The following is a 24588-nucleotide window of genomic DNA, read 5'->3' as shown; positions in this document are numbered from 1 at the left end:
TTTCATCATTGCCAGGGGTCTCGTGTTCTCCCAGCTCATCCACCCACTCCCCTCCGGTCAGACGCATCCAGGGCCCGGCCATGAACTCCCAGCAGACACCGCAGGCTCGGAGGTTCCCCATCGAGGCAGGCGACTGTCCCAGCTCAGCTGTGCCTCCCGAAACGCAGGAGCCGGTAGGCGCTGAGCGGTCTGTGGGAAGGTAAGGGGGGCCAGGAGACCCTGTGGGGTGCAGGGTCTGGCCCTGGCGCAGCCACGCCGTGTCGCGATCGCACAGGTCCCTGCTCTGGCAAACATGGCTTGTTTTGCTCCCCAAAGCATCGTCTGATGGCTCGAACCCCTCCTTGTCCTGCGGCAGGGCAGGCTGGCTCCCTGCTTGCCTGCCGGCTGCTGCCGGCGGGCTTTATCCTGGCAGGCAGCGTCCTGTGACGTGATGTGCCGTGCCACATTGGAAAACACCATATGCCATGCCATATTGGACAACACCATGCCATGCCGTGCCAGGTCGTGCTATGCCATGCCGTGCCAGGTTGTGCTATGCCATGCCATGCTGGCCCATGCCGTGCCGTGCCGTGCCGTGCCGTGCCATATTGGAAAACGCCATATGCCGTGCCATATTGGACAACACCTTGCCATGCCGTGCCAGGTTGTGCTATGCCATGCCATGCTGGCCCATGCCGTGCCGTGCCGTGCCGTGCCGTGCCGCTGGGCTCACGCTGCTGCTCTCTCCCCGCAGGCAGCTGCGGCGATGCCCCGGCAGCCACTGCCTGACGCTGCCCAACGTCCCCATTGACGTCTTCATCGCCATGGGAGGGAGCGGCAGGCCTCGCACCACCTAACGCCCCCCGCGCCAGCGCCGCGCCGCCCGCAGCCAGCCCCGGAGCTGCGGAACTGCCAAGGACAGAGATTGGTGACGGACTTTATAATAAAAAGACATCTTGGAGCATTTCTGTGTCCGAAAGCCGCGCGCGCGCGGTGCGTCGGCCGTGGAGGGTCGTGGGGTGAGAGGGGACGCGAGGGGACGGGGTGGGGAAGGGACGGGACGTGAGGGATGGGGCACGAGGGGCTGGGGTGTGAGGGGTGGGATACGGGGAGATGGGACGCGAGGGACAGGACACGCGAGGGACAGGACACGCGAGGGACAGGACACGCGTGACGGGACGGCAGGACCAGGCTAGGTCCTCCCCTCCTCCCCCGCCCGCTGGGGGCGCCCGAGCGCCGCGGGCCCGGCCGGAGAGAGCGGCCCCGCCCCTGCCCCCTTAAGGGGCGGGGCGCCCGCCGCGCGGAGAAGATTTGTCCCGCTCCGGCCGCCGTCCGATCCCCTCGCCCTCCCTCTCCCCCGGCCCGCCATATTGTGGCCGCCGCAGCTCGGGAGCCGCCGCCTGAGGAGCCGCGATGGGTGAGGGCGGGCACGGTCCCGTTGGCCGGGGCGTCCCGGCAGCGGGCGGGGAGGGAGGGAGAGGTACGCGGAGAGGGGAGGAGGAGCCGTCCCGCCGGCCGGGCAGGGGGGATAGCCTGTCTTGGCACCGCCCGCGCCCCTCACCGGGGCTCCGGGCGCCTCCCCTCAGCGGCGGCGGGGCGGCCTGGCCCGGCGGGGCGGGGGGCTGCGGGCCCGGCCGCCGCCGCTGAGTCATCCCGCTGCCGGCCCCGGCACGACGGGGCCTTCCCCGGGCAGGGCCCTCGGAGCCCGCTGTCTGCGGCCTGGCGGCGGAGCCGGGGCTCGGGGGGGGACCCGGCGGCGGGAGTTGGGGGGGGGGTTGGTGGTCTTGCCGCGGGGTTTTCTCGGGGCAGGGGTCGGGCTCTGCCCCGCCGAGTAGCCAGGCGGCTGGAGCAGGGGTTTTGCTGGGCGGGGGGGTTGTTGCCTGCTGTAAGCAGCGCTAGTGGAGACTCGGTGGTGGGCAGCTCGGTCTCTGGGCTGCTCCGGGGCAGAGTGAGGGGAGCAGGGGGGGTTATTTAATGCTGTAGCATTCTGGTTCTTGGGTATTGGGGGCTGTTCGTGCCGTAGGCAGCAAGGTAAAAGCCTTGAGAGGCAGTGGTGGTGGAAAGGAACTGCTGCGATTGAAGCTTCGTCAAAGTGTCTGTGGCATACTGTCAGACCTCTGATCGTTGGCTCGCTTAAATTCTGAAGTTTGTAAATGTTTAGGACCGAGCTCAAGGGACATCCTACTAAACTGTTTACTGTTCCAATAACCCAGCAGGGCCTTGGCTGTTGTAGCTTTCATAAAATAAAACTTCAGCGGCAGTGTCAACATAAACTTACTGAGGCTGTCCCTGTGCAGCAGGTCGCGGTGGACAATATAAGCGAATATGTCTCCTGACACCGTGCAGGAAAGGAGTGTGGTGGAGGAGTTTGTTTGCATCTTTATAAGCAGTACCACTACATATACTTAAAGGTTCAGAGAGGTAGCAGATAGCTCTTTCTGTGAGCTACAAATAAATCATACCTGAGTATTGCCCTTCAAAAGGTACTTTACTAACAGCAGACTTTTTTTGTCACTTTTGATGTAGCCTGGAGTTGAAGCTCCCTACTCGGGGAGGAGACATGTTTTTTTCTTGAGGCTTCACGTAGTCCGACAGGGTTCGAATGGATGAGGTGAATGGGAAAGCCAAGCCTGTAGCAGGCATGTTCTCTATAAAGCAGAGTAAGGATCCTCTGGGAAGTAAGGACTAAGGTCTTATCAGTTTTTACCCACGATATTGTCTTTTAACCAGACTTGTTTCAGAACTCTTAAAAATGCCCCTTGGGGTGGGATGCTGCTTGACCAAAATGATCTCGTCAGAAACTCTCCTGCCATCTTCAAACCCCTCCTGTGATGTTCCAGGAAAAGTCAGTGGCCACAAGTCTGCGTATGCAATGGCTGCAGCACCTCCCAGTCCAGAACAGCTTTTAAAACTTAATTTATAGCTTGAGATGTAAAATCTCGACTGGCAACTTTGAGTAGAAAAATGTCCTCGGGCCTGTTGGTGAATGTCTGAAAACTGCCTCTGTTATCTGGAGCTTGCCATCCTTTCCCACCACTGCCTCCCCGTTTCTTCTTGGAGTTTGAAACAGGCATTTTTCTGACAGCAAGAATTTAATACTTCCTTCATTTGAATTATCCTAATGTAACTTTTTCTTAAGTTTTTAAATAAACTAAGACAGCTTTTTCTTTGTTTTAGGTTAATAGGACTAAGCAGCAGCAGCATAATGTTGCTACTCCTTCTTGTACGGTGCAGGTTGAAGGTGTTTGTAAGCAGTTGCGATATTGGTCTTGCCTGTGTTGTTAGAAATGCTCATCAGTTTGTTCATCGTTTTCTATGCAAATGACATGTCTAAATGCCTTTATAGTGCTATTTAGCCTGCAGAGCAGTATGTTATGCTCTATTCTTAGCAAAACTTCTGTGGCTGATGAATTTAACTAGTTATTTGGCTATTTTGCTTTGTTTGCTTGTGTTCAGGAGAGCAAACATGAACTTTGTAAAGGGGAGCGTGATCATTAAAATAGTGTAATAGTGAAAGTACTAATTCCTTCAGCCTTTCAGCATTAAGCTATTGTGTTAGTGAGGTCCAGATAAACTCAAATTTGCTTAGCAAATCAGACAGTACTGTTTGTTTCTGGAGCAAAGCACATGTTGGGAAGGATGAGCTTGTTGGAATTTTATAGCCCTCTGTAATTGTCTCTGACTATTTCTGGTTGTTTTTAAACCTCCTATACCTCGTCGGTCGAGTTTGAGTTGATTTAGTCAAAGAGTTAATGTCTGTTTTAAGAACTGTTACAAAGGACTCCCTAACCTCAGGTGACAGACTGTTGTACTTGATCGGTCCACTCTTAAGGAAATCTGAATGTCTCAGACTATGTAAATCAAATTGAAGAGGACTTAAAGCCCCCAAACCTCGGATTTTTTTGAGTGAAAAGATCAGGAGGAAGTAGAGTTGAAATTAATGTGTATTGAGAACTGGACTGGGGAATAGGTGGGTTCTTTTTACGTCAGGGCATGGACAGCCTAAAAGGAATCCAAATCTTAGGCTGACTCTAGTGAAGAACAAGTATGCTGTAGGACTGTTGATTTTCCCCAAAGAGAATTTTTGCTTTTCCCTTCCCCCTCCACAGCCAGCACCATCAGTGAAGCTGTTGCACATTCCAGTAGTGATATCACATCACTGGCTCTTGGTAGCTAAAACAGAAGGGAACGAGCCAATGGTGGCTGCTGCACCAGACAGCCAAATAGCTGCATGGATAAGCGTTTTACTAGCACAGTGTGTACTGTGTGCGAAGCGCCCAGCCAGGGGAGGGTGGCAGGCTGGGTTTAAGGCAGCTCTGAAAAAGAACTGGCTCTGCGTGTGCTTATTTGTAGTAAACACTCAAGTGACCTGTGTGAGAGCATAAAAGCAGCAGAGCAAACATGCAAAACAGACCTGCACAAGTGACAGGATGACAGAACTCTGGCTGCTTTTCCAGGGTTTAACAGCAGCTGGGGTAATTCCAGGGCTGTAGAGGAAAAGCCTTGAGTTGCTGCTTATTTGACAGGACTTCTTATGTAGTAGTTGTTCTCCTGTAAGCACGGCTCTTTAGCTTCCTTTTCCCTCTGTTGTCTTCTGAGCAAATGAAGTTTGGGGGTTTTTTTATTCACTGCAAAACTACCAAAGTGACACGTTCAATACAAGAATCTGTTCTTGGCTAATTTCTGGTAGCAGTTCAGAGCTGGTTTTTTGTACAGTGTATACAAGTCAACTATTCAACCATTTTTATGTGTTTATTATAACCAGCTTCATTTAATTTATATTTAAGTAGTACAGATTATTTAGGTTTCTCTTTCCGTGGTTTCAACTGAAATCATAAAGTTGTCCTGGACACACTTTTTCTAGAAGAGAATCCTCTAGAGATGTTAATAGGTCCATATCTGTAGCTTCTGTCAGGAAGAACCTTTATGCTGTGTTGTAAAGCAAGTGCTTAAGCTCTTAAGCATTGACTGAAGAAACATCTATAGAGTGCTGTAAAATGCATTACATATCTGAGTTTCAGAAGAATTTCTGTTCTCAAAGTGAAGGAACTCCTTCACAAATGGGAGACAGAAGGAACAAAATTCATGTAAGAACTGCTAATTGTAAAGTGACACTCTACATTTACAAGGAAACCAGTGATTAATGCTGATACGCTTGGCTAGGTGAAGAGAGAGACTTTAGATTTTGCAACACTTCAGAAGTGCCTAACACTGTTGTTGTCTATTGCATTGAATGTTTTTTTTTGTTCACTTAAAGCAGTGGCTTTGGTGACAGTTTGATAAAGTAAGAGTCAATGGAAGGATGAATGTAGAAGCGGGCAGAGATTTTTCTTTTCAGTTTTAAGTAGGTGATAGCAACAAGAAACTATGTTCAAAACTGACATGCCGTACCTAAATGCTGAATCAAGTTTCCAGGACTTCACTCTCAGTGTGTTCTTGTGAGCTGTATTGAGTAGCTGATGGCAGAAATAACAAGAGTGTGAGAGTTACAAATGTCAACTATTAAGCCTTCTGGAGAAATGTGGGATCATGAAGCAATAACGTGTAGTCAGCCTAATGTCCACTGCCCACTATGGACTTGTGTGTGCAGCCTCAGAAGATGATTGGCATATTCTTACAGGCCCCTCCTCCCCAGGTCCAAAAATATCACAAATGCTTTGATTTTTTTTTTTTAAAGAAATGCCTCAGTAACTGTAACTGGAGATAGATTGAATATTGCATGTAGTTTTTAACGTTGTCAGGGGACATGACTAGAGTCTTAAACCTCTGATTTAGCAATGCTAGCTTGTTCTTCTCAAGGTAAGGTTCATTTTCTTTGTGTGATCCAAACTGGTCTGATGTCTACTACTACTAAATCAGTTTACTTCAACTGTCTTCTGTTCCTGGAGGGCATAGTGTTGAAAGCACAGGTATTTTGTTGAACATGGATCCTGCAGAGAAAGACACCTACCAAGCTTACTGTCCTGGTGACTGTTGCAGAAGAGTCCTGTGTTTCCTCTTCGGTGCCTGAACCAACTTGGCACCCCAGAGGGGGATGGTGACTTACGTGAATTTGATGTGGTTTATCTCTATTTCCCTGCAACTCGGTCCGTCTTAGAAAATATGAGGAGACCAAGGGCAGCAAAGAGCAGTAACCATTCCTGTGCTGCTGGTAGTTTTTCTTGCAGCAGCAGTGCAGGAGTGTGATGCTGTAGGAATATGTCTTTAGCTCAGAGCCTGTGCAAACGGGGAGGCAGGAGGAGATGGGAAGTTCCTCTGGGTTTTCAGGTAAGTATATGAAATGGAGAAACTTTCTGCTGGATAGGAGAAACCCAAAGAATATAGTCAGTAAGGCTTGTCAAATGAAACTTAGTAGTTCACTGGGTCTGTTTTGCTACTACTTCTCAAATTTAGAGGGGTTTTAATTGTAACTGACCAAGGTAATACTATCACAGGGAAAACTTAGGTTGGAGGGGGCCTTTGGAGGTCATCTAGCCCAGTGCTTGCTCAGAGCTGGGAAGCTTTGAAATGTACCCAGTGGGCACTAATTGGCAGATCAGGGCTGATAGAGTTCATCAAGTGTATTCATTTACACTTGCATAATTTTACTACCCTTCTCCACTCCAAACACGCAGCTGTCAGCCTTCCTGGCTGGCCAGGCTTTGCCTTAGGTATGTGTCTTATGCCCAGCAACAGAACTGTAATAGATATCTTATGAAGATTACCTTTGTGAAAGGGTGTTTTGGCTTAAAAAAAAAAGGCCTTGTCAGATCTGTCAGCGTAACTGTTTCTCTGCTCTGTCACTTTGGTCTGACTCAGCAGCACAAGTCCTGATTTAGACATGTGAGTCCCTGCAGTGACTCAGCTGGGAGGCTTTAATCAGCAGCTGAAAAAATGTTTGAAGCAAATGCTTTTTGTAATGCAGAGAAATGAGTATAGCGTCATCTGGAAAGAAGCAAGGTTGGGTTTCTAATCCAGTAACATTAAGAAGCCGTTATAATCTTGGCGTGGCAGTAATGACCCTGGAATTACAGTTTTCTGGCTGAACTGCTGTAGTTTATGTTGGCTTTTACACAGATGCTTACAGGATTTGAGTGCTCTGCTGAGCCTTCAAAGTCAAACTTTCACACTGTTTTTTCCTTTCTTTTAAGTGGTAAATACCTTCTCATCCTTCATTATATAATGACAACTGTGGCAACCTGTACTAGGAATTATTTGGTTTACATGACAACTGGAGGATTTTTTTCCTCAGTGAAGACAACCATTGCCAACAAAACCTACAGCAGGAGCCAAATTTCTTTCGTCTCCTGAGGGGGTTTCCTTAGCACAAGGAATTGAAAAGGTATTGTTCGGTTAAACTTCATACCTAAGGTTGACTGCTCCTGTAGTTTTTGTAAGAGGATTCTCAGCTTGCAGAACATCTGAAGTCATTCCCAGTATGAATTACTAGGTTAATAAAGCCTTGCTTTGGTTTTAGTGGACCAGTTTTTGTCAATAATTTGATTCCAAAGGTGTTAGCATTCAGAAATTGTTGGCATGGGGACTTTAATGTTTATGCTGAAGATGTGCTATATGCTAGGAGGCATGATCTCATAGTGGCTTTAAAGTCCCACTTAGGCAATTTTTTGCTCTGGGGATACTAAAGAAGAATAATGGAGAAGCTGATTGGTTTCATGTGGACTTCTAATAGTGTGAGTTTTGAGGATGTAGGCAAACAGTCTTCTAAAAGGAGTTATAAAAATGTGTTTTAACTCATTGATGCTTTGCAATCCTGAAAGGTGTATCAGTATCAGGCTTACATGTATGTTTTATACGGACCTGGAAAGGCAGCTAATCGCTTCATGCTCTGAAATGAAATGCAGATCATTGCAGCAACTTACTCGTGCCTGATTAATAGTGAGCAGAGTTACTTGTCTGATGGTGGCCTTGTCTCTCTCTGGCTCAGGATGATGGAGATACATCTAAACTCGTGTTGCTGTTTCAATCTCAGTGCTTGTTTGTAGCTTGTCAGGTAGTGGCTTCAGCTCTCGCTAAACTTAACAGAGTTCCCTTGAGCATGTCACCCTGCATAGCCACTTGTATAGCTAAAAACCAAAAGCTAATGCTGCTGACACTTAGTACGTGATCCCTTTTGGCCTTTCTGCCAAGTTTTCCAATTGCTGCACTTTTCCTCAGGACAGAGGAGTCCCTCTGAGCCAGGACTAGCAAGTGGTTTGCTTTTTAGTGAGCCTTAATCTGCCTTGTCTCTGAGGTGCCTGAGCAAAGCTTTACATAGCTGTGCTTTATTAAAGCAAGTCATCAAACATGTACAAATAGATTTCCAAATCTGTCCTGCAGAGCCAGGGTTACCTGCTGTTATGTGTTCAGGATATAGAAATAAATCTTTATATATGCAGGCTGATAATCCTTAGATCTGTTTAGTGTGTCATGTTAGCACTGAATTTAATGTCTGATTTGGCATCTTGGGGCTAGTGGCAGATCAGATTGGAGGTGCAGAGCTTGGATGCTCAATAGGAGAGCTATTGAAATGCAAATACCGTCACTTTTTTCTGTGGAGCTGCTGTGAATAAAGTTCACTAATGCAGGGAGGTACTTGGCTACAAAAGGCACTGACTTAGGGAACTGTGTGAGGTCAGGGGATTCCTAGAACAGAAGTGATATTTTTCCAAGCTTGGTCAGAACACTATTTTAAATTGAATCAATCTTGCAAGTCTAAGTTTACTGTTTTCTTGAATGAACATTGGGAGGTTTTGGTGTAAATGGCAGATCCTCAAGTGTTCTTCGTATTTGGAAATAGTGTTAAAACTCTTGTAGATTTGTGGAACTGTTTGGTCTGCAGAGGTCTCGGGAAGAGATGGGTTGAAAGCTCTGCAGACTCAGTTTTTTAATGCAGTATAAGCTTTTACCTTTGCAGTTTTTAATTCTGCCCTAGGGAAGGTGAATTGGACTGAAGAGGTTGAGGTGAGGGTGATGTACCCTGAGCCCCTCTGTAACCAGTGGTCAGGAATGGCAATATGCTGCTGAGGAAACACAGGTACTTCAGAGGGACTTCCAGGAGTCAGTTCTAATTGACCAGTGAAAAAGGAAAAGATAGAGATTGTACTTTTCCAGGGTAATCCAAGGGATGCTGAACTTGGAGGATACCAGGTTCCTAGAAAACGAGGCTGTCTCTTGCAGGAGGAGGCTAGGGTGGTAGGAATGCAGTATAAGCAAGGGCCTGAAACATAAGTAGCTGAACTGGCTTTTGCTGTTTTTGGAAAAGCTATGTTACTGTTTCCACTGGTGGAGGAGGTGCCCGATTCTAATTCTGTCCTAATTCTTGCTGTTTTCCTTTCTTTTCTAACAAGATATTCATGCTGTGCTGATTCTAGTAGAACAGGGCAAGCGCTGGCCCTTGCCAAACAGTCCTGCTCCCACACAGACATGCTTCTGTACCTGGCCAGACAGGGTTGAGCTTAGCTCTGGGGGTGAAAATATGGTTTTATGCCTGTTGTGAAGGGACGATGCTGGGATTGTGGTGTCTGGCTGTCCTATCCAAATGCCTGCGTATCCCTCTTGCGTTGCCACTTACTGAGATATTTGGCAGATGTGCAGTAAGCCTGTCCTCTTTCTTCAGCAAGTCCTTAGATGGGCTCACAGCACTGTGCCCCAGGCACCTGTGCTTGGGTGCCTGCAGCCTTTCCCCTTCACGTGAATGGGTAGCTGTACCTGTCATGCCAGGAGGAAGGTCGGGGGGGTGGTTTCTGGGGGAGAGATAAGTGGTGAGCAGGCAGCAGGCACTGCCAGAACAGTTTATCTAGTGTGCAGTCTGTTTGGTGTGGTCTCAGGAAAAAGGGGTACCTGGAGCAGCTGCAGGCTGCACAAATTGCTCGGGGTGAGCTGCTGTGGTATAGGAGAAAAAAGCCTTATTGCCCAGCTTCCTTGGAGTGCTGCAGGTAAGCTTGGAGCCCTGGAGTTCTGGCTGGAACAACATCAGAACAATTTTGTAATTCTAGGGTGTGAGCTGATACTATCTTCATTTAAGGCAGGGCTTAGCTGGTTCTTAGAGAAGAAAAACCTTTCCTAGGAGAGGTGCAGTGCAAGGTACTGTTCTAGTAGGACAGCATTTTGTAGAGGTTAAGGTGGCTGCCTAAATGCAGCAGCTAAAACTTTAGAGCAGTTAAAGAAACTTGCTCTAGTGAAGTTTCCATTGCCACTTTGCAGTTGAGGGCTTTTCTGTAAAAGTGAAACTTCTCAGAGCAACAATGTTAAGATGCAAAGTGAAAATCTGTGGCTTCAGTATCTTCTATGTATCACTCATCTGTTGAGCAGATGATTGCTTTCCCTAACCTGACAGTCCAGGTTACTCCAGTAGTCTGATTTAGTGGGATTGTTTTGCACGTATTCATGCTGATAGAATTTGAGTTAATAGTTAACGACGAAGCCTGACTTGCAGATACACTGAGTGAGCTAGATGTTTTGTACTGAAACACTACAAGTGAAGAATTTGTATGTGCCTGGCATCCCACTGTCTGTTTTGTTTCATGTGTTTGGGCTTGCTGCAGTCTGTGGTGCCTACAGCATCTGCTGAGCTTACTGTGAAGTCATAATCCTGCATTTGTGATATTCATCCATTGCCATGGAAATGGGGTGTAATATAGCAAATTAGCATTCTAATGTCATTAAAGTATTGACACAGATATGTCAATGGAAAGCATCTGAAGAGATAAACGTGTGTGAGAAAAAAATAGAAAATTAAGTGCCATTGTTGCACTGTGATGTGCTGTTACACAGCTGATGCAAAAAATCACTCTTCAAGGGCTAGTTGTATCTTTGGGGTTTCCTTGCAGCATAACAGCATTCTTGGTGCTCTAGAGTGTGCAGAGACCTCGCAGCATGGCTGAGAGTCTCTGGCTGTTTTCCAGATACCCAGAGCAGGGTCCAGGGCGTGCCCAGCTGAGTGGGGTTGTGCAAGTTTGGAGGCAGCTGAACTGTCATGTGTCACTTGGCTATTTATATGACTGACTGGCTGGTAATCCTGTGTGTAGTGTTAAGCCATTTAATCACTTTTTCCTCCTCCTTTTCTTAAAAACTACATTTTAATTGGAGACTTCGCTTTCCAAAGGGAGGTAACAAATTTGTCTTTGCTAGGGATTCTGTTGTAATCTTCAGAATTAAGCTAGCAACTCTTGCTCTTTTGTGTGGCTGTATTAGCCATTAGCGTTGGGGTGGTAATATGAATACACTGACATAACAGGGGTGGTTAAATACATTTTCTGAATTAAAATCTATATGTAGCTGACACACCTTGCTACTGTAAGATAAGATATAAACCCCTAAAGCCTGTAGATTTTTTTGAAGTCTTCTATCTTCTGAATTGGCTGCTTTTCAGTTAAAAATAATAAAATTCTTCCTTTCATTCTTGGCATACAGTACTGTTGGGAAGAGGGATGGACAAGTGAGAACAGTTGCATAGTTCCTGTGATCTTCAATCTCTGATTTTCTTTGCCATGTAAATGGTCTTTTAGAATGAGGAGTGTGCTGTCATATACCTTTAGAAACAGGCCAGCTATTCCTGTGAACCTCTGACTCGTGAGAAATAAACTTAGAGAAAAATTTAATGGTTTAGTACAGGCTTCACAGTGAGGCTGTCAGTAAGGTATAGTCCAGCTGCCATGTTTAGTGTTGTAAGTAGGTTTCTTGCCTTGGTTTTATTGAGGACAGACCTTATAAAATGTGGTACTTGGAAAAGGAACTAAAGGTAAACTTCTGTAAGGCTCAAGATCTTGCAAGACCTACTGTAATTTGATTGCTTTAATCCTACAGTCAGTTTTGAGGCCATATGCCTTTTCCTTAGTGGTGCTCAGCATGACATAGTACCTTTTTCTTATAACTTCTGGCCACTTACTGTGCCCTGAGCAAGTTACTGAAAAAGGCTTTCTAACCTGGCACTGGAATACTGCTTTTACTGATGAAGAGTTGTGGTCAGTAGTTTCTTTTTAGTTTCAGAGGTGCCAATAAACTTGCAAACCATCATGCTGCACCTCTTCAAGCCTGGTGTTGTCTCTGCATGTAGCTGTTGGTTGCTGAGCTTCAAAACTGTTTCACAGCTCTGGGCAGCATGGGGTCAGGGGTGTTTGTCAGGGACATGTATCTCTGTTACAGTGTAAACAACCAGAGGACTTGGGGTTTGGTGGTTTTTTTCTTTATTGCTTTTCAGAAGAATGTCCTCTTGATGCTTTGGCTAGGAAAGAGAATGCCCTCTTGGAAAGCAGATGCTGAGAAATAGAGCCTGACTTTTTCACAGTGCTTGGTATCTTTTTAGCTGTTTTGTGAAAATCATAGAACTGAAAGTTATTTTGTTTCCTCTCCTGTTAAAATACATTTTTTTCCCAGTTGTTTCCTCTTTCCATAGCAATGAAATGTTGGATATTTGTACGTTGTATATGTCTTGTCTTGGCTGTGGGCTTTCCTAGTTGGAGGGCAGTAAGGTCTGAAACTTCTCCAGCTGACCTTGGAAGGTCTCCAGAATGGCTGGAGGCAGCTGATAAGTCGCACTGAAACTTTCTGTAAGCAGTATGGCTGAGGAGTGCTTAAAGCTTGAAAGAAGAAGGGTAAGGAGATAGCGCTGCAAACTTTCACAGGACGCTTCTTCTACCTGCCCTTAGCAGTTGGAAGAAAACAAAAGCATTGGTGTCCAGCAGACTTCTGGAGAAGAGTAAGTTGGTCTATGGATTAATTGGCACTCTGATGTTGTGTATCATGATTGCTTCCTTCCTGTCCTGAGGAAGGCACAGATGTTAAGCAAATAATCTGTATAATAAATGGGAGAAAGGGAGTGTTAGGAAAGATGCAAAAAGGAGTCAGTGTGGTCAAAGCAGTGGATTACAGCTGGATGCAGCTGAGGAATTGATATCCTTTTGTACTCAGGTTACTGCTTGGCCCTGGTTGCCTTTAACTGTGCCAAATAGTGGAGTGTCACTTCCCTGACTAGGAGGCAAATACACAAGTAATCAAGTTTGAAGTACAGCATTAGTCAGATATGAAGCAACCAAATAAGTAGGTCAGGTACTGAACATTTGCAGTAACCTGGTGGGACAAACATGGCCTATGTTACATACAACCCTGCTTTTTGGAAGGTTTTTTTATTGTTATAAAACCAAGGCCTTGGTTTGCTGTGAGTTCTGTTGGATTTTTGCCATGCGTACGCAGTGAACCTCTCAATCTGGGAAAAAAATGTCAAGGTGTGGTTTATGCCATGATGATACAAGGGAAATAATTTCTGCTGAAAACCAAAGTAGAATTGAGTTATGCACCTCCCGAGGACAGTGAAGCTGTTTGAGTAGAAGCCTTTCATATGGCTAATGTGCTCGATATTGTGAAGCTGGGTCCAGGTTCCTTTCAGAACCGTAAATCTATTCTTATGCTTCCTAGAAACTTCGTAACACTCTTACCATGACAGCATATCACATGAACTAAGGTTAGGATCACATTCTAACTTGAAGCTTCTACTTTAGTTTTTGAGACCAGCTCTTGCAAATAAGTCTGTTTAATCTGTCTATTCCATGCTTCTTCATGTGCACAGACTTCTTGTCAGAAAGGACGTGTGGGTAAAGGAGCAGAGAGTGATAAGAAATCTGAGGCAGGTATGTTTTTTCTCTTCACAGAAACCATGGCGAGTCCTGCGAAGGATAACTATCGAATGAAGAGTTACAAGAACAAAGCCCTAAATCCTGAGGAAATGCGTCGGAGAAGAGAAGAGGAAGGAATTCAACTGCGCAAACAGAAACGAGAGCAACAGGTAACTGTCATCTTGACTAGCTTGTGTACAGCCTTAACACAACCAGGATTGTGCTGCTGCCAAACTGGAATCTTCAAGGATCTGTGCATTAAGGTTTGTTGGCAGTCCTCTTATTTTTCCCTGTTCTAACTGAGATCTTGCTTTTCTCTTTTTCTTTGTACCTGGTACAGAGTGTAGCTCACATCAAGAGCTCTCTAAGCACTTTGTTCTTGGGGTACTGGAGGTTTTTGTTCACAGATCCTTGTTTTTAAAGTTGTTTTTTTTTTTATTAATTAGTGAATGGGTTTATTTCCTCGAGAAGCAGGAAGAGCAAGTGAAAGTATGGGCTGCACATATTTCTTAATTCTGAGCTGGTTTTTTTTTTGGCTTGGAGGTCTATGAAAGAGGTGATTCCCAGGTGATGTATGAGGCTCAGACTAAATGTTTGGTCTATTAGTGCATCATCTACAAGCTGCCTTCTCCCCAGTTTCTCTAACTTGTTAGGTCAAAATCTGCACTTGCCTGTACCAGTGTCTCAGTGACTTGGGCATTTACATATCTGAGGGCAAGACTTAGCATGTTTTATTATTGGGGTTTGTATGCCAAACTAGTCTTCAGAGTGCAGAGCTGTTATTAATGACTACTTTTTTATTCAGGTTGCGTTCAGTCTAGCTGACGGTATCTTGTTTGAGGAACAAGAATGTCTAGTTATGAAGACTGTTCATCATTGCTTTCTAATAATGACTCCTGTGTTTTGTTCACCACCAGCTCTTTAAAAGAAGAAACGTGGAGTTGATCAATGAAGATGCCTCCATGTTTGATAGTCTCCTTGTGGATTCCTATGTTAGTTCCACAACATGTGGGGTAAGGTGCCTTTCCTTGTTGCAGTCGTGCCTCCAGATAGATTTAATGCTGTGGACTGCATAGAACTGACAAACCTCAATGCTTTTGTTTTCTCACTTTTGAGAATGTTGCAAATGTTAGTACAGTGAACTGGAAGAGTCTGCCAGGAAGTAAATAGTGTGCTGTAATCTCAAATTGTGAATCTTTGGATTACTAGCTAAGCACAGAATTGTGGTAGGCTGTCATGACTGTGATGCCTTAAATAATCTTAGTGTGAAATGGAATCATTGTTCTGTCTCCTTCGCATCATTTCAGGAGGGAGTGATCACAAGAGAGATGGTAGAGATGCTTTTCTCAGATGACCCTGATCTACAGCTAGCAACCACTCAGAAATTCAGAAAGTTACTCTCCAAAGGTAAAAACTCATCGCTGCCATAGGATCTGACGTAGCCTTTCTTTTGCAAGCATTTGTGCACGTGTATGGCTCTACAGAAGCCTAGCAGCTTTGAGCTTGGGGCAAGTAAGTTATAATCTAGAAACTTAATAATCTAATATATTGCTAATGATTTACAGTTCTATGAATTGTACAGAAAGTGCTTCTGGAGAGTTGTGCTGCTGAGTTCAGTACAGCTTGAGATCATTCAATTCAGTAATAGTTCATGCTTGTTATTCCCCTCCATTAGACCTATATACTGTTTTGACCCTGCATTAGACCTATATACTGTTTTGACACTGCCTTGCTATTTCAGAGCCGAATCCTCCAATAGATGAAGTGATAAACACTCAGGGAGTGGTGGACAGATTTGTTGAATTCCTGAAAAGAAGTGAAAATTGCACGCTACAGGTAAAGGAGATTGTGGTATGAATTCTTCATGGCATATAGGTGTTTAACTTTCACAGCTTAGCAATGTGAACCCACAGGTGCTATCAGGGAAAAATGATGTCTTGAACCCAAAAGATGCATGTTATGTGACCTATAGGAGAAGACAAAGGTAGCCTGTAATGCTTAGACAAAAAAAGGAAACTATAAATTGCTCTAAATGAAATTCTTGGAAGAATGCTGGCAAAAATAACATCGTTCAGCTGCAGTGGAAGAGAATTGGCCTTCCTGTGTCTGATATTTCTGCTGGGAGCTGGTGGGGCCACAGAATAAATCTATAGGCAGAAGTTGTGTGAGGAAAAACCTCCCTTATTGGAGGCTTTTAAGTACAGGCTAAGAGTCTGTTAGAAATGGGTTAGGTAGTGCTGATCCTGCTGTGGGGCAGAGGGATGGACTAGATGGCTTCTTGAGATTCCATCCAGCTTGGTAATAACTATAGTTACTATGTAGGGGTTAAAGATACTTCCATACATGGAGTTGGATCAGTGTTGATGACTGCCTTCATCTTTCTTCCTGCCCTCTGGTCCAAGGCCATGTATCACAGGGGCTTACTTTCAAGAAGAACTGAATGTAAATCTGGTTTTAAACCAAAGAATGAGTGGCAAAAGCAGGGAACTTGCTGCTCAGCTCCACTTGAACTCAAGGCATCTTTGTGGTGTTAGCCAGATGAGGGGGTGGCCTAGAACTGGCTAGTCTGCACTAGGTACAGAAAACTTTCTACTCCACATGTATTTATGAACTGTGTGTCTTCACTTTTCTCACTTAAAATTGTTGCATAGGTGAAATAATGCGGTGTGACTGACAGTGATGTCTTCATTTGCTAATTCTTTGAGAAGCTATAGCCTCTGAGAAGGCATTTAGCAGATATGGCTTTTTATTGCTCAAGAAAATAAAATCCTTTGAGTATTGAGGTGTTCTGTTGTGATATGCTTTCTTTCTCTCACAGCCTTTTTAGTAGAAGTTGAAAGAATTATAGCCAAAATTTAATGGCAAATATTTTGCTAAATCAGGATTATTTTATTCATACTTTTGTTGTTTATTTGCTTGTTTCAGTTTGAAGCAGCGTGGGCACTGACAAATATTGCATCAGGAACTTCCCAACAAACAAAAATAGTAATTGAGGCTGGGGCAGTTCCTATATTTATAGAGCTGTTAAACTCTGACTTTGAGGATGTTCAAGAACAGGTAAGGTTCACTTCTTACTTTGGGGTTAGGGAGAGAACCACAGTGGATTGCACACGATTAAAGTGCAGCATTTAAAATGAGTGACCAGTGTCTAACAACTGGCTTCAGACCACAAATTGAAGTATTGTTTGCCTGGAATTATAGGGAAAATGCTTTCTTAGCACACTACCCTTTTCTTCCTCTATTCAGAAACTGTGTGAATGCTAAAACTGTTGCTGTTTCCTTTCAGGCTGTCTGGGCATTGGGGAACATTGCTGGAGACAGCTCTGTGTGTAGAGATTATGTCCTTAACTGCGCTATTCTTCCTCCCTTATTAATGTGAGTAGCCATGAATACTTGCCAATACAGTTCTTGAAGTCCCATTGTACTACAGCAGAGCAATATTTGAGCTGGGCAAATAGATTCCCTAGCGATGTGTGGTAATGTTCACTGGGAATCAAATCATTGGTATCAGATAAACTGGCAGTTCAGAGAAGTATCTGATAAATAGTGGGACTTGGTAGATAACATGCCTTCTCACAAACCTTTACCCTGCTCTGAATCTGAAGCGGGTGCTGTTGCAGCATGCTTGTCTTTCTGAAGTCACAGGGCTTGCTGTTTCACTGTATCCCTCCAGATGCCTGCTCTGTGTGCTTATGCTATGGATTTCAGGTGCTTTTCTGAGTGGGCTCCTCTAGAACTGAGGAAAGGGAGCAGGTCTTTGCACACCACCTTGCCTCTGCAGCTCTTGTGTGGTGCATACCCACCGTAGTCAGAAGATCTGCCTGTCAGGAGTGTGCTCTCAAGTACTGTTCACTGCTCTGGAAAGAATTAATCCTTACTTCATCCTGTCCTTGGCAAACTGATGCTTTGTCACAAGTGACTTGGCTTGTTATACTGCTACTTCTGTCAGTCACCTGTCAGCAGTGATTGCTGACTGAAGTCCTCAGCGCACAGAACTCACTGTCCTCATTAGAGTTGAGAGACAGCAGTTTGTGTCAGTTGGTCTCTAGTGAGGACCATCTGACCTCAGATAAGGGTGTGAGTGTCTGCCTGGGCTGAATTTGAACTTGGAACTGCATTTGACTAACTTGCCATTCTTTCTGCAACTTGTCTAATGTGGAACTTGCCTTCCTGACTTGTGTCAGTTGATGTTGCTAGGAATAATAGCTATTTATCCTAAGAAGTAGTTGCATGTCACTTCTGCTTATTGAGAGGCTCAAGTGACAAGCAGCATGGCTTGAGCTACAGCAAGTGGAATAGTGATTTGACTTCCTTAAAATCATACTAGTTTTCCTTCTTCTGATTCCCTTGCTGGCTTCCACATCAAGGATTATAATTCATGGTAATTGTCTCTTTAGGCTCCTTACGAAGTCCACCAGGTTGACAATGACACGAAATGCTGTCTGGGCCTTGTCAAACTTGTGCAGAGGAAAGAGTCCACCACCTGAATTTGATAAGGTGAGAATAAATGCCTTGTTGGCAGAGAGGTGATGGGAGACACCCAGTTAAGATGTTTGTCTAAATTATTTTTGGCTGTTGGACTTCTGTAAGTCATTCTGGGAGGGAACAGGGCGAGGCTCTCCCTGCTGAGGTTGATCTTACTGTTCAGCAAATGTTTGAGTGCCTGTTTAATTTTTCTGCCAACGTTTCTGCCTGGCTCTATTGGCAGCCCATCAGCTGGACCCCTCAAGGGGAAAGCCCAGGCTTCCTTGCAAAGTAGCATACGCTGTGGGCTTCTCTAAACCCTTTTGTTATAAACTCTGCAATTTTGAGACTTCACTCAATTTGTGACTAAAATCTTGACTCTGAGACCTCCAAATGCTACAAAACAGACTCGTGTAGCTACATGGGAGCTGTAGTAGCTTTCCTCTTTCCCTTTCCTGGTGTGCTAGTGGCACTAATAAAAGGTTCTGCTGGCCTTTCAGGTGTCTCATCTTTCCTTGGCAGAACAAAAATCTTTTAAGATCAATGTGTTCTCACTTGTTTTAAATGAAAGCTCGTGTGTGTCAAAGCTGGGAAATCTGTGGTAAGGGATGAAATCTGAATTGAGTTTAAATATAAAACCACTTATAAATGATTGAAGTACTCAGAGGTGTAAGTGTTGATTGTTGCTGCTCTGAATATTGAGCTATTTAGGGTTATTAAGAGTAAGAAATGGAGCAGTGCTCTTACATAAGACATATAAGGAGCTTCCAAATGGTAGCATGCGCAGCAGCACTTGTCTCAGGAGTCTAGACTTGGTCCAAGAGGAAGGGATGTAATTTTAGTGTAGCAATAAAGCTGTTGAGGTAACTTTAGACACTGTGATTACGAGGTATGTGAACCAGCAAGGAAGCTGCTGACTTTGGGGAAGGAAACTGTGGACATTCAAGACTTGTTATCTTGTCAGTCAGCATAGCCACATGGTGTTTGCTTGCAAATGTGGTGGTCCTTGACAGAACGTGACTAACCTTCTGGGGTGGTGGCTGTTGTAGGTATCTCCCTGCCTGCCAGTGTTGTCCCGATTGTTATTCAACAGTGACTCTGACTTGCTGGCAGATGCGTGCTGGGCTCTTTCCTACTTATCAGATGGCCCCAATGAGAAAATTCAAGCAGTCATTGACTCGGGAGTGTGTCGGCGACTGGTGGAGCTGTTAATGTAAGTAACTTGTCTTGCTGCTTCAGCCCAGTGAGACTGGGAAGCATGTGACTGAGCATGAGTTCATATTTAAACCCATCAGAGCACTCTTCACACCTCTCATGCGCAGAGGATCCAGGTAATGGGTACCTTAGCTGACTTTGGAGCTGTTATGTAGGAGGGTCTGAAGCAGGTTGAGAGGTGCAGTTTACTGGCTTTTCTTTGAGGAAGCTGAGCATTTTATAGTGCTGGAATGCTAGTTAATACTGTACGCCAGGAAGAACTTATTAAAGAGAGGCTGGACTGACACTTCTAATCCGTGAAGGGAGAGGAGACTGCAGAGTGTCTTGTGCTCTCAAACTCCAAATAGGCTTGCGGAAGCCTAGTTAGTAGGCAAATCAAAGATGGCAAGAATACTGTCTAGCAAAACTCAGCTTGGCTTTGTTTCTCTGATATCTATGTGGAAACTTGGACAAAAATGTTTGCTATTTGCAGTTTGAATGGGCCTCTAACACCTTCAGAATTGGTAGAACTGTGAGATACTTGCTTCCAAAATTCTCCTGAAAAATTCTGGGTGTTCTCATTGTGTTAACAACATCTTTGTTCAGTAAGGATATGTAAAAGGTGAGGTCTGTAATTAAGCTGAAGTTGATGGAGTTAGGATATAAAGGATGAAAACTCTGTATTGCACCTTTGTTTTCAGTCTGCTTGTCCAGTGGCAATACGGTCAACTTCCTGTATGCTTCTACATGGTAGGGGATGGAATTCAAAGTAAATAATGCAGATGAGATACTGGGGAGAGAATCTCGTGAATATCCAGGTGCATGTGATCTGATAGATTTGGTTTTTGTCCGTGTACCATTTTTCCTGCAGGCACAACGACTACAAAGTGGCCTCCCCAGCTTTGCGAGCAGTTGGCAACATCGTGACAGGGGATGACATCCAGACCCAGGTGAGGGGAAATGACTGTCTTGCAGGGAAGTGCAGTGCCCATGAGCTCTGTTACCTGATACTGGTGATCTCACTTCTGTTTTCTTTCTCAAAAGGTGATTCTGAACTGTTCAGCCCTGCCTTGTCTTCTTCACTTATTAAGTAGTCCCAAGGAGTCAATCAGGAAAGAAGCCTGCTGGACTATATCTAACATCACAGCTGGAAACAGAGCACAAATACAGGTACAGTCTTCTCCAGCGCATCTGTAATGATCCTAGATTCCAAGCTCGGCATTAAGGGTTTGCAACTTTTTATCTTATCTGACACTTGGAGGCTGTATTTGTTCACATCTCTTATTCTGCAGTAATTTGCAAATTTGCTGCTCCCAGCCATCTGCCAAACAAGAGCTAAAAAGAGCCTGCTAATTGTACCCACAAAGACTAGCCTAAAATGAGTCCCACAGGTTGGATCATTGGAACAAGAGGACATACAGCCCCTATTTTTCTATGCTCAGTTAGAGATACCCTTTTGAAAAGCTGGAGCTTGTTGAGTTTTAATTATCCTTTTAATGACCTACATAAAAAAGCAGATAAGTGATGAAAGCACTCCTACAGTATTGATGCAATAATAGGGATTGTAGGCTGTGCTAGTTATGGAATTGGATATCTCCTGTTAATAGGATTTGGCTGAGGAATAAAATGGAGGAATCGCTGAAGGGTACAGCTTGGAAAGTTCTTTTGCATTGGAAAATGGAGATAGAGGTTTCTTTCAGGTGCTTAATAGCCTTTTAGAAACTGTGTTGCCAATTGAAACTCTTCTTACTACTCTCTCTCCCCAGGCAGTCATCGATGCAAACATTTTCCCGGTACTGATAGAAATCTTGCAGAAAGCAGAATTCCGCACGAGGAAAGAGGCAGCATGGGCTATCACAAATGCAACGTCAGGAGGAACTCCCGAACAGATCAGGTACTCTCGGTGGCCCCTCTTAGGGGAAATCTGTCTGAATGTATAGTAGCTTTGTCTTTGTGGGAACTGCAAGACAAGTAGCAAGGGAGTAATTTGGAGAACATCCGGTACAGTACCTGAGACACAGGCAGAGCTATAGCTGGATCATATACTGCGCTGCAAGTTGTAGCTTCCTTCTGAATAAGGATGAGCTAGTCCAAACTACTTCCGCCCTCCCCCTTTAGATAGCTTAGGCTAGGCTAAATGTCCAAACTTGATGACAATTAAATTGCAGTGTGGGCTTAATTTGAGTAGCACCTGGATTTCAAAGGGAGTTAGCAGGTTTCTTAAAAGAGTGGGTGTGTATACAAATAAGTGGATAAAAATTAACCTTGCAGAACAGTAAATACATATTTTAAGGTAACTTTTGTATTTTAGTTTGACTCATTTCCCTTGCTCTTTCTCACTGAGCAAAGGTGATGCTTGCTAGATCCTGAACAGCAAGTGTATGTTGTTGGTGCTCTCTCTTCAGATACTTGGTAAACTTGGGTTGTATCAAGCCTCTTTGCGACCTGCTGACTGTCATGGACTCCAAGATTGTTCAGGTGGCGTTGAATGGCCTGGAGAATATACTGAGGCTTGGAGAGCAGGAAGCCAACCAGAGTGGGACAGGCATCAACCCGTACTGTAGCCTGATTGAGGAGGCTTATGGTAGGTTGTGGCTGGTGGCCTCGGTGCTATTGACTTTAACACCACAGGTGTTTGGTGTCTGCTAGTTTTGTTGGTTGCTCTTCTGCTGTGCTAGGGGATTTAGTATATTCCAAACTAGCCAATATTTGTTCCAGTAGTCTGTCTCTTTAGACTCTTGTGATGGGGCATAGGACAAAATACTTGGAAGTAAAAACTATCATACTTCTGATCCAAGCTTCCTAGACCTGGAGGCCAAGCTGATAATTGTGGCTCGCACCAGTTGGAAGTGTTAATCAGAAATAAGCTGATCTAAGCAAAAAGTGATGCTTCTGGGTCTGATTGCTCTACTGTACCCAGTGGTACACTATAGATGTATAGTGGAAATCCAGAAGGACTTTGCTTTTCCCTGGAGTGACTTAATTTGGTGGGGTTTTTTTTGTCCTGCTCTTAATGCTTTGAGGAACAGTTCCTATTTTGGTCTGAAACTCCCTGTATACTGCCAGTGTCTGATTTGCCCTCTTGCTGACTGTTACATTGTGTGTCCTGATTTTCCCAGTAAGAATAATTCTTGAAATTCTTGAGAGTATGTTGTACTTGGATGCTTTCTGTTCAGCAGTGGATTTAATTAGGGCAGCTAAAGCTGTTGCTGCCCTTCTGCTGGAGGCTACTGGGATGGGCCCTGCTTCCTTCCCCTCGCTACCCCCTGCAACTACCAAACTGTTCACAGCCAGTTGTTTTAATTTCACTGAAATCTGGTTTAGTCTCCAGCAGAGAGCTGGGAGCACATCTGCTTTAGCTGTGTCAGCTAAACCTGCTATTGAAAGGACATTAATGCTGCCCGATACAGATGAAATCCACAAGCAGCTCTGCAATAGTTAGCTTTAGATGTCAGTGCTGCTCACAAAATGCAAATCTAACAGACAGAGGTCTTGCAGTGAATAGGGGCAAGGGTGGAGGATGAATGTGGGACAGCGTAAGTATTAGGATCTACTTGTTTCATCACATTCCACTTTTTTTTTTTTCCTCCAAGGTTTGGATAAGATAGAGTTCCTACAGAGCCATGAGAACCAAGAGATCTACCAGAAGGCCTTTGACCTGATTGAGCACTACTTTGGAGTAGAGGATGACTCCACTCTAGCTCCCCAGGTAGATGAGAACCAGCAGCAATTCATCTTCCAGCAACCTGAAGCCCCCATGGAAGGTTTCCAGCTATAATGTGCCTGGGGGAAAAAAAAACCACCACAAACTTGCCGGAAAGCAACTGGGAGCAGCTGATTGTCCCATCCCCTCCTTGCAAATGGAAGGCTAAACACCCACTCCACCTGTTAGGAAACAATTCTTCCTTCAAACAACTAGAAACAGTGCTTTGTCCTCATGGAGAGAAGGGGATGTTCTTACACTTTTTTTTCTTTTTGCTGCTGCATACATACATGTCTTTAAAGCAGGCATCTGGGTGGAGGAAGGACACTGAGGTAACAGATTGCACCTCTTGGTGTTTTTTTTTTGTTTTTTTTTTCTTTGTGGTGATCTCTCCCAAATGTCACTTCTTACCTCGGGTACTTAATTGAGATTTCAGCATTGGGTTGGGTAAGAACACAAATAGAAAGTACGCATTCTGACAACAATAATTCTGGAAACCTGGGTTGATCTATTTAATTTTTTTGCACATGTTACTCTTTATTAAAGACTCTAATTTGCCAAGAGCAAAGTTTAGCCCTGGCCTTTCTGCGACCCTCCTTCAGTGGACAGTCCTGTTGAACCTGGGCCAAGTTTCCCCTGAAATATACTGTAAATGGACAGAAATGGGAAGTTCTCCCACTCCTGGGAAGATTTTTCTGGGGGGAAGGCTTCTTTCCTTTGTCTAGATTTTTTTTTTGTTGTTTTTTTGAAGAACTGCTAGTGGTATTTACAAGGAGAAAAAAAAAAAGGCAACAAGACCCCAAAGATGGTAACTATGAAGAGGGCGGGATGCTTGGGTGGTTTTTGAAACAGGAAGCACAGCTGCTGTTGCACAGGCTTTGTTTGCATTGCTACTGACTGAAGTCACGGAACTGTTGAAATGGTGAAAACCCATCTTCATCTTTACTTGAAAAAAATTTTGTGGTTTTTTTTTTTTTTTCCATGAGAACATGTTTTGAGTTCTGGGGCTTTTTTTTCTGACTTGGGTTGGGGTGGATCATTTAATGGGTTGGAGGAAGAGGACGTAGCTACACTTGACAGCAGTGTTGTGTGCGGTGTTAACTTCAGTAGCAACAGGCCTGAGTTTTCAGGTTTACCTCCTGCTCACAGTTGGATCGTGTACATTTTACTTAAAAAAAAAAAAGTCAAATCTCTGTATTTTTTATATTATATATAGGTAGATATTTGTCTAATTGGGCTTCAGAGAAAAAAATATATATAAAATTTCTGTAATTTATGTAAATAGAGCACTGTGAGGCAGGCACACCTGGAAATGATGGCCCCAACTCACTCACTGGTGGTCCTGCTTCTTTTCCTCTGTTTACTCACGTACTGTATAAGCGAACATAGAGCTGTCTTAAACTCCTCTACCTGATTTGAGTTACTTAGCCAAGATTTCATTAAACAAAAGCGAACGCGCTAGGCTGTGGAGAACAAAAACACTTGTGGGGTGTGGGGGAGAGCCGGCTGTCGCTGCGGGCAAGCCCCTGGCCGCTGCCTGCGGAGGCCGTCCGGGGGGGTGAGAAGCGAGTCGGGGTGCTGCTCGTACGCCGGCCGGAGCTCTGGTTTGATGAGTCCTTTATTGTGAAACGAATAAACTACATCTGTGCAGTTGACTCG

General features: G+C 44.7%; 1 protein-coding gene across 5 annotated transcripts; it reads left to right on the top strand.

The window, feature by feature from the left end:
* Positions 1–1271: 1271 nt before the first annotated feature.
* On the top strand, positions 1272–24584 carry KPNA6 (karyopherin subunit alpha 6). 5 transcript variants are annotated; one of them, XM_030038894.2, is made up of 14 exons: positions 1272–1396; positions 13605–13738; positions 14486–14581; positions 14876–14975; positions 15310–15404; positions 16494–16625; positions 16855–16943; positions 17966–18065; positions 19082–19245; positions 20098–20176; positions 20271–20396; positions 20993–21120; positions 21632–21810; positions 22820–24584. In XM_030038894.2, the coding sequence occupies exons 1-14, from the start codon at positions 1393–1395 to the stop codon at positions 23002–23004; spliced, it is 1611 nt and encodes a 536-aa protein (XP_029894754.1). In that variant the 5' UTR covers positions 1272–1392; the 3' UTR covers positions 23005–24584. The 5 variants fall into 5 exon arrangements, with proteins under 5 accessions (XP_029894754.1, XP_029894751.1, XP_029894753.1 ...); XM_030038891.2 differs by having other exon boundaries at positions 13605–13831; XM_030038893.2 differs by lacking the exon at positions 1272–1396 and adding an exon at positions 9699–9893 and having other exon boundaries at positions 13605–13831.
* The last annotated feature ends 4 nt before the right edge of the window (positions 24585–24588 follow it).

This window comes from Aquila chrysaetos, chromosome 16 (assembly GCF_900496995.4).
Source record: "Aquila chrysaetos chrysaetos chromosome 16, bAquChr1.4, whole genome shotgun sequence".
In the NCBI taxonomy this organism is placed as follows: Eukaryota; Metazoa; Chordata; class Aves; order Accipitriformes; family Accipitridae; genus Aquila; species Aquila chrysaetos.
This window is presented reverse-complemented; position numbering and strand designations above follow the sequence as displayed.

Bases quoted from the DNA above. Each gene is read 5' to 3' on its own strand.
- KPNA6 (XM_030038891.2), top strand. The intron at 14,582-14,875 runs GTAAGGTGCCTT...GCATCATTTCAG, and splicing joins TTAGTTCCACAACATGTGGG to GAGGGAGTGATCACAAGAGA. The intron at 20,397-20,992 runs GTACAGTCTTCT...CTCTCTCCCCAG, and splicing joins GAAACAGAGCACAAATACAG to GCAGTCATCGATGCAAACAT.